The 10,309-nt window shown below is 28.3% G+C and overlaps 1 protein-coding gene across 1 annotated transcript in view; it reads right to left on the reverse strand.

Annotated features, from left to right (window-relative positions):
• LOC106678173 (uncharacterized) overlaps positions 1-10,309 on the reverse strand; it is a 109,640-nt gene that overhangs the window by 16,845 nt on the left and 82,486 nt on the right. Inside the window, exons 3-4 of the mRNA XM_014416544.3 lie at positions 6,541-6,676; positions 4,989-5,122 (exon numbers count right to left, since the gene is read on the reverse strand). Of these exons, the coding sequence (XP_014272030.1) occupies positions 4,989-5,122; positions 6,541-6,676 (270 nt within the window). The remainder of the gene's footprint in view (positions 1-4,988; positions 5,123-6,540; positions 6,677-10,309) is intronic.

Below are 10,309 nucleotides of genomic sequence, written 5' to 3' on the forward strand. Positions count from 1 at the left end.
TTGGCCTGCCATTTTTCTAATATTTGTAATTTAAGGGGTGTACTGAGTTCTGATGGGGTAAGAACGGATATTAAGTTGTTCCTAAATTATAAAATTCTTATATTTATTGTTTATACTTTTATATCTCTTTCTTCACCACTCATGTACGCTTCCGATATTCTATCAAAGTCGCTAAAGCTGTCAACCTGAACAGGTGTGTGTTCCTGATTTATTCTTTACTTATTTATTATTAATATTATCAATTTTACTTTGTTTTTCTTTTTTTAGACCTTTATTTAATTTGAATCTTTATTTTCCGTCTTTTAGTGTGCTAAATTTTGTTTTCTCAAATCTACTTTTCTCTTTTTGCGCCTCTTGTACATTTTTAGAATTATAGTTAAATTTTTTATATTATCATTTTTTGGTTTATATTAATACTATTTTATTTATTTTTATTTTTTTTCTTAATTTAGCTTTTTGTATCTTATTATCTTACAATGTCAAAATGTTCGTGAACAAAAGAAACGTCTGAAAATAAATATTTGTAAACTATTTCTGTTTCCCTTATGACCGCAAAACTGACCTTATTCTTCATTATTTGAAATTATACGATCAATTATTTATATACATAAATTAAACATTGTTTGATCCTTTTGTTAATCAGTATTATTTCATTTTTTGAACGTTCTACCTCAAAAATTATTAGTCATATAAAACTGAAATTACATTTTTAATAAATGCTTAGGATGTGAAAGCACCTTTTCTGCTAATATCATCCGACTGGAAGCGTGACATTATAGAATCGATTGTTACATTATTTCGATTTTCTCCATAAAGGCTCTAATGATTTTGATTAATCTGAGTAATTCAACGAGCAATTAACTGATCTTTACTATAAGATAGATATTAGCTCTATTAAAATAGTCTATAATCTCCAATCTACTAATAGATATAGTACAAGAGCACTAGAAGAGAAAATAAGAAAGTAGTTTCACCCCAATTTTCGATTATTTAAATGAAAGCTATGTATAATTACTAGTCTAAATAAATGAGTCTGACAAGTATAGGTAGAGGGAATAAAAAATGGTGCCTGTTTCAAAAATTAAAAAAAAAATTTTTTTTATTCGGAGCTCTATATCTTTAAAAATACCAACAAAACTAGAAAACCTTAGAGAACATCATTTAAAGTAGAGTAAATTGGATAAAATGTGAGTCCTAATAGAGCTATTTACGTTCAATAGTTCTCGAGATATAGCTTTTAAAAAAGAAACATTTCATAAAAATATGAACTGAAAAATCTGAAGTTAGTGAATTTATTTTGATGAATCTATGTCTCAAAAACCATTCCACGTACAAATGTCTATTAGCTCTCAAATCAAAGCTAATTTAATTTACTATATCATAGTTTGTGACATGTATCTTCATAGGAGTAGTAGTTTTTATTACATCCTCAAATAAATTGATTTATAGCAGTTCGGACAAAAACTATAACCCGATGATATGTGACATAAACTACTTTATGAAGTTAAACTACCTCTATTTTGAGTGCTGTCAGACATACATATGTCTTGTGGTTCCTGAGATATAATTTTAAAAAATCAAAAATTTCATCCGAACTACTAGAAATAAGCATTTTGTGAATTAATTTTGTCACATATCATAAAAAATACTTCTCCTATGAAGATAAACCTTATTAACTATATTATACCATAATTAACTAGCGTTAATTTGGGTGTTGTCAGACATTTATACGTCTTATGGTTCCTGAGATATAGAATTCTTAAAATAAATTCACTAACTACTTATTTTTCTGTATATTTTTTAATGAAATGTTGCTTTTTTGAAAAAGCTATATCTGGGAAATTATTGAACGGAAATACCTCTTTTAGGGCTCATATTTCAGAAAATTTACTTTACTTTAAATGAGGTTCTCTTAGGTTTTCGAGTGTTGTTTATTTAATATTTTCAAACAGCCGCCATTTTTTATTCCCCCTACCTATACTTGGCAGATTCATCAATTTAGATTACTAATAATACATAGTTTTTATTACAGTAATCAAAATTTGGGGTGAAATAACTGCTTTTTTTCCTCCCCGGCTCTCGTACTATTAAAGGTGTAGTGATTCACAACGTAGGCAATCCCAACCTCACCACGAAGACTGAAGCTTTGACTGATCCATGACATCCTGTTATAAACTCTTTATTTATTTTTATTGTTATTATTATTATCTTACTTTTTTCTTCTTTCTCTGTATTTCTCTAATTAATTTTCAGTATAAGTTAATTTTTTTTTATTCTGTAAATTTTTTTTCGTTTGTTATTTTCTCTGGATTATTACTCTTTTTATTATTAATAGTTATATTAGTTCATATTTATAGCATTGTAAATATTTAGGAGTGTATTTAGCACGAGACTATACACCCCCTTTTATTAACTGTAAAAAAAATAAATGTTACAGCAGGCCAATTTGGTGATAATTAAATTTTTAAAAAAATAATATTTATAGTCTAAAAATATGCACTGATTTTACAATATCATGCGCTATTATTATAACATTTTATATAAATTCCAATTTTTAAAGATTAATTAGTAAAAATCAATATTGAGCAGGTAACAAAAATCAGCGAGAAGGAATGCGGTGGAATATGGTAGCTTTGAAATATTAACGTCAAATTTTATTTTATAGAAATGAGATTTCATATTATTCTATCCTGATTTTTATTATGGCATGTAATTTATAACAAGGGCATCACTCTAATCAACTATAACTCTTTCGATAATAATTATTCGTTTATTAATAACAGTATCAAAACACTATTAATTATAATTTGCAAAGAATAATCTTATTATCACTGCCTCTCATTGATTTTTTAAAATTTTTCTCAGTCAATTTGTCACAGTTAAAATTAACCTTTAAAACACAAACAAAAAGGAAAACATATTTCTTTACTTATAAATTATATCATTTATTAATAATTTCTATTTTTTACAATTTTTGTATTTTATTATCATTAACTAATCACAACAATATTCCATAACCTACGTCAACAACCAGGATATATTATCATTTTGTTTGACTCTACAATTTTTTTTATTTTGTTAATAAAAATGCTATAAAATTTAGTTACAATATAATTATCTAAAATTCAACTATATTTAACATAGATTTTTTATATAAGATCTCTGCATAGTGCTAGTTTAAATTTTTCGTGTCTGACTTTTTTTTTTTTCGACCAAGATTCCCATTGGAGTCCTAACCATGTATTATCATTTTGTTTGACTATAATTTTTTTTATTCGGTTAATAAAAATACTATAAAATTTAGTTACAATATAATTATCTAAAATTCAACTATATTCAACATAGATTTTTTATATAAGATCTCTGCATATTGCTAGTTTAAATTTTTCTTGTCTGACTTTTTTATTTCGACCAAGACTCCCATTGGAGTCCTAACCATGTATTATCATTTTGTTTGACTCTATAATTTTTTTTATTTTGTTAATAAAAATACTATAAAATTTAGTTACAATATAATTATCTAAAATTCAACTATATTCAACATAGATTTTTTATATAAGATCTCTGCATAGTGCTAGTTTAAATTTTTATTGTCTGACTTTTTTATTTCGACCAAGACTCCCATTGGAGTCCTAACCATGTATTATCATTTTGTTTGATTCTATAATTTTTTTTTATTTTGTTAATAAAAATACTAGAAAATTTAGTTACAATATAATTATCTAAAATTCAACTATATTCAACATAGATTTTTTATATAAGATCTCTGCATAGTGCTAGTTTAAATGTTTCGTGTCTGACTTTTTTTTTTTCGACCAAGACTCCCATTGGAGTCCTAACCATTGTAGGGGGTCAAGTTTTTCATTTTGTGGGACCGCCACTCAATGAACAAAGTCAACGCTCCAGGCCGGATTTCTCATTTTGATGGCATTATTAGCCGATAAATATTCTCACTCAATAATTGGTTTCACCTATATATATGTTTTAATTATAATGTTTAACATTAATCACCGATTAATGTGATTAATGTTTAATGCTATTTTGACCATTGATTTGATATAGTAATATTTTTTTATAAAACAGAACAAAATAGAATTAAAATTATGATGGCCATGACTTGTTATTATGTTTTAATAAACAAGGTTGAGACAGTTTGGATATTCTTTTTTATTACTAATGTACTACCTGTCTCGAACAAGATAATAAAAATTTATAAACCAACATTGTAAAGGATAATTTTGTTTTGTGAGCTTAATTTAGATTTTAATTTTTAAAGCATGAAAACATTTCCTAAATGATTTTATTGGCTTAATTTATATCCCTAATGATGTTTTATGTGAATATGTATGGGATCTGTACAGAGTTAAACTAAGGTATTCTGTGGATTTAGACCGGGGTGTGTGGGCTGAAATTATGCAAATTTGATGATTTATATATGGTAGAGCTTCGTGAAACTTATAACCTCTGATTTGCTTGCATTGATTTTTAATATATAGCTTGTGGTAATATTCATAATATTTTAAATATTAAATTTTCAAGATATAATTAAACTATTTCATAAATATTATTATAAAAAGCTTTTAGAATTTTTGTTTAAATTATTAATGCATAATCTAAATTTAAATAGATCCTATATAAGAAATCAGAAAGTTAAAGAACAATTTTTTTTAAATAATTTTGATTTGATTTTTTGGGGTGGCAAAATCGTATAGATACTATTCTTAAGAGATTTGAAAATTCAACAAAATAATTTATCACTCATACCCCGCTGTAAATGAAGCAATTAAGTCAATATTTATCTGTTTTTCAAATAAAAATTTAGGCAAAGTAGAACCTAAGTAATCTTTATCTATTTGGTTGTTGTATGCCCAGAAATATGTTCCAACAAATATGTACAAAACTATAATGTATATATATTCTATAAAAGATGTACAATATACGTAAACGTATACAAATGAGTTACGTATAGATGTAAGTGGTGTACTTACAGGTTCACCATTAACAAACCACATGAGCTGTGCCGCTGGTTTGGACAGGCCTGAGACACACCTAATAGATACGTTGTCGCCGATGTGGTAACGTGGCTTACCGCCGTAAATTCTAGGCCCTTCCTCTGGCAATGCTGTAACAAATTAAGCCAAACACATTACATTAAATTAAAAATATATACAACGAATTCCCATGATAACAACACTTAAATCGTATAATAGGTTATGCTAAATGTGTGCATTTAAAGGAGACCTTTAGTAAGGTATGCCTTAGGTGTGGTTCTGTAGTTCGACAGGAATCATGGAATTCGTAAAACTCTTCATATCGTGTGATGAACGATAATCGTAAAATTTTACGTATATTGAACAAAGAAATATTGGTTCACTTTTCAAACTCGATTATTTCAATTAATATTGTATTAGAGTTCTGATTATGACCGGGTGTTGAAATTAATTTTATAAGCTACAACACTTATAGTAATAATAATATTCTTTATTTATTCTCCTTTATAATAATATTAGAAGTGGCTTATAGTATAATGTAAAATTTGGAAAAATAAACTTATAGAACATCGTAAAAATACTAAATTAGAGAAGAAAAAAACTACAATAGTTAGCAGAATATGTAATATATATATATAATTAAAGCTATTAATTGTTATTCTTCGGGAATCGGATGGACAGTAGGTGATTGAAGATACGGGATTTGAAGTTTGGAAGGGTATTAGAGCAACGAATGAAGAAGGGAATAGAATACTGTTGTTTTCTTTGACAGAGTGCTTCCTTCTATTCTGAAAGTTCATAATTTTATTTAAAAAAAGATAAATATTTGTTTAACTTTTTAGAGTTAAAACATACCGTCGCATATGTTATTGAAGACTCTCCTGTAAATTTTTTTTCACTTCTTCAACGCACAATTTAAAACTTCATTGCCGTTTTCAGTTATCTAAGGCTTTAGAAGAAGCCCCAGCAAATTTCAAAGTAGATACATTTTTTTTTACTTAATTCCCAAATGGTTAAAATTTGCAAATAACCTGATGATAACATTTCACAGTTTTTCAACTTTTAATGAATTTAATTAAATGTTAGGATTATAATATTCAATTTTCACAACACGCCAGTATTATTACTTCACTAATTAACAATTAATGTTAGATGGGATTAAGAAGGACTGGAATGGGGCTACAAACAGTAGTTCATTCTACGATTTATTACTACGATATTCAAAACATTTTCGCATGACATCCTATATAAGATGTAATTTTCTCAGACTAATTGAACCCTTGTTAGCAAATGTGGTGTAAGTCATATTTTTCTGATTAAAATTTATTTTTATAAAAAAACAAAACAAAAGTAAATAAATAAATATATACATCATTTCAGTAATAATCAAGTGCAATAGCTCTTAATAGTTAATATATGTTCAAGCCTGATTGTTTTACCTGCATTTATTTCTTACTAAAAACTGTATAGAACTTCGCCTTAAGTTTTGAATACCTCAAAACTCCAGGCTTGACTTACACCACTTTGTAATTCAACGGTTCCAACTTACCGACAGTGAGCATGTCCCCATGACCTGATACTGTCTGGAAGGAGGGAGCTTCGGCGGACACTTCGCATTTGTATCTCCCGCTGGAGGAGAGATCCAGTCTCCTTAGATATACCTGCCACTGGTTAGAGCTCCCAAGCTGCAACAAAAATAAATGTAATAATTTTTTAATAAATTATATAAAATAAAAGTAATAGGAGGTTTCTAAAAATTTTATTAAGGTTTATTAATTCCTAAATATTATTAAGGTTTCCTGCAGTGGAAATGGTAAAATTAGCCTGAAAATTAAGACTCTATTAAAGCATCATATAAGTACACGATAATTATGAATTATTCAAAATTAGTCAATTTTTATTTTTTTTGCATATTTAAAGTAAAAACAATTTTAGCATTTCATTTAAAAGGGGAGAGAAGTTATTTTGTCCGCCTTACATGCTCCGAACAGGTACCAATTTTTAAAAAATGAATTTTAATTTATAAAAAAATTATTAGAATTTTATTAAAACGTAAGAAAACGGTTTAATGCATTTATGTATGACAAATGACAATAAAATAGGGAGTGAAATGTTTGGTTATAGACATAGTAACGAATCATAATGATAAGATAATTTAATTTTAATTTTCACTTTATTTAAAATGTAATGATTTTATTGTATTTATTTTAAATTAAGTCCTATAGTTGTAGAGGACCTATAGTATACGAAGTCGTTGAAAATCAAACAAATGTATAATTTCTCTCTTTTAATATCTATACTTACTGTATTTTTTTAAAGTTATTTGAAATATGTTTATTGGGATATTTTTTTTTTAATAGTTAGAACAACTTTTATCACTTCATTTGAAAGTGAGAGATATTTGCTATTTTTTCTTGCGATGTAGATATTGCCTAAGACTGCCCAGAAAACCTCACATGAGTGTAATCGAAAAAAAAATACTAAAAATCTTATACAAGAATGGCCATAATTTAGAAATTAAATACAAAAATAGTATTAAAAAGCCTTTGATTTACCAATTCAAGGAATTCGTCTGGAAAGTACGGATTTTTGCTGAAAGATTCAATGTTTTTGTTTCTTTCTGCAAAAAGTGAAGAAATAAAGTTATATTTGTCGGTTTTTCGATTATTTCTCAATTTTGGCCGTAGTTTAAAATATTTTATTGAATAATTGAAGACCATTAAATTGAGTTCAAGGTTACCAATTTAGCTTGGCGTTTTTTTCTCTTTACTGTTTATTAAGGCTATATTCTAAATAATATTTGATTCGTGTTAGGATAGTTATTTTGTTTATAATTTTTTTCTAATTGGACATACATAGTGTAAATAGAGTATTTGCATAGATACGGTTTATTTGGACAGTATGGTGTTTAGGTCCCTAAGAGTTGAATTTGGTGAACGTTTATGGTTAGAGAGTGAAAAAGATACTTTGGTAAGCACTTTATATTTCGATATAAATTGAATATTATTTCAATTGACTACTTACTGCCTTCAAATTTTGGGAGGTTTTAGTTTGATTCGAATCAATAAACTTAACCAGTGTATAGTTTTTCTTAGATCACTTCAGGGATTGTGTGACCAAGTGTATGATGATGCTATGCCAAATGGTCATATTATGGGAGCGAAAGAAACAGAGGAATAAAGGTCTTCGAAGCTTTTAAGGCCTGATCCCAAAAGGACTAGAAAGAGTTCTCAGAGTGATGTTTCCGCATTATCTGAAGAGGCTAATGTTATTAACTCCAGAAACCGAAATTAATTCAGGAGAACCTTCGATTTTATGTCGAAAATGTTAGTAAAACTTTAGTACAAAGGTCCAAAATTACATCAAGGGCAAGGGTCAGTGTCTAGTCGATTTTAGCAAAATCATGCACGACAAAGCAAAAAGAACTTTAAGAGAAAACAAATTAACAGCTTCTCTGAAAATTTGATATTTTAGGTTTCAAGAAACGCTGAGTAATTTAGAAAACCCCACACTGGAAAAATTGTTATGGGTAAAATTAGAACTTGTACAAACAATAGCATTACTGAATAAAAATAATTTTTTAACAAAAAATCAAGGAATGTACCAATGGCAACTAATTTTAGTCAATAGGAGTTTAGAACGTGCTTAGAGTTATCAACAATTTTTAATTATTATTTAAATCATTAGATTAAATAATTTAATTGTTTGATATAATAAAATCATTTATTAAGGATCGGTATTTGGAAATAAATAATCCTAACAATACGGCTCATGAATAGGTAATGGACCTATTTATACTAGGAGCGGACCCAGCGAAGATGAAGTAATGGGGGGGGGGTTAGGACCCCTATTGGTGGGATAGATGATGTGGCCGCGGGACCCAGTTCACGTCCCGAGCATTTATCCTCTTGGCGGGTTCGATTCTCGGCTAATCGGATCTAGCAACATTTGTAGCCCCACTTTCGAGGTCGGCCAAATCAGCCTAAATGATCGCTCTAATCCACTCCAGGGCCAATCCGCCCTCTCGTAAAAAGCTAAACGTCCATTGGCCAATGACGAGGAATTAGCTACCAATGGGTTCCAAGTAACGTAAACAATGTGTAGGGATCCTGTAAATGCCGCACAGTATTATCATTTCTCATACAATGTTCAATTGTTAAACCTTTAAGTTTATTTATAATTTGATACAATTTAGATAAACATTATTAGTACTTAGGTATTACTTCAATCAACCATATGTTCTGTTGTTGTGTATTATAACTCAAAAGTGAAGCCAAAAATACCTTACGACTCTATCACAGGCTGCCTTTTGTTTCAGTTTGGATTACAATTGCGGACATTCCTATTAACCTCAGCGTCAACGAGGGCGTGGTAAAACTCCCTTCTTTTTGGCTTCACTTTTTCTTTAACTCCCCCACCTTGATTATTACTGCTTTATTCTGATTAGGATTAACTTGAATTTCTGTTAAGTTCGCTCAAGAGATGGACACGACATATACTTTGAAAGCAAATAGTGCATTTTATAACTACACGTCTCCGGTTGAACTGTAGTGCATTGGTTCTTCATCTGCGTTCTTCGAAATAATTTCAGTATGGGTCATTCCACGTCAACTAAGCACAATTTTGAACTTTAACATCGCAAACATTTCTTGTCATGTATCTTCCTCTTTTAATTATAAGAAAAGAAAAGAAAAATAAAATTATCAAAAAATTTGCTTTTCGTACGTGTTTATTTATTTATTTTTTTTTGTTTTGACGTCACGAATAATAGAAACCTTTAGTTTTATAACAATTATGAAAATTACCTATATTACCCCTGACAAACTCCCTAATATCTTTAACAGATTTATTCATTTATTTATAATTACTGTTAGAAAGTCTACATTTTATTTTTAATTACTTTTATTTGTACAATACTATAAATTTTAACTATATAAGATTTTGAAACCAGGAGGTATTATATGGTATACCTATGTATGTATGTGTTTATTTATTGAAATAGCTAGTTTCAGTTAAAAAACTATAATGAAAATACCGTATTTTTATATTTTCTTTTTATTTATAAATTTAATGTATTCTGTATAAAATAATAAATACAATAAGTAGATATGTGTAATGTTTCATTTGCACTTGAAAATCTTGGGAAGGAACCACCCATTGGTGGTACTTCAAGCATTAATTTAAATTAGAAGGTCCCGTGGCCATCTTCTTTTCAGACGCCTCGGAGGATTATCAGGGATTGCTAAGAATGAGAGATTAAGAACTAATGGGTTAGGATGGGTAAGGAGTTTGCAATGAAAAGAGACATATATGCTTTG

Source organism: Halyomorpha halys, unplaced genomic scaffold, assembly GCF_000696795.3.
Source record: "Halyomorpha halys isolate HHAL.00 unplaced genomic scaffold, Hhal_1.1 Scaffold127.1, whole genome shotgun sequence".
NCBI lineage: Eukaryota > Metazoa > Arthropoda > Insecta > Hemiptera > Pentatomidae > Halyomorpha > Halyomorpha halys.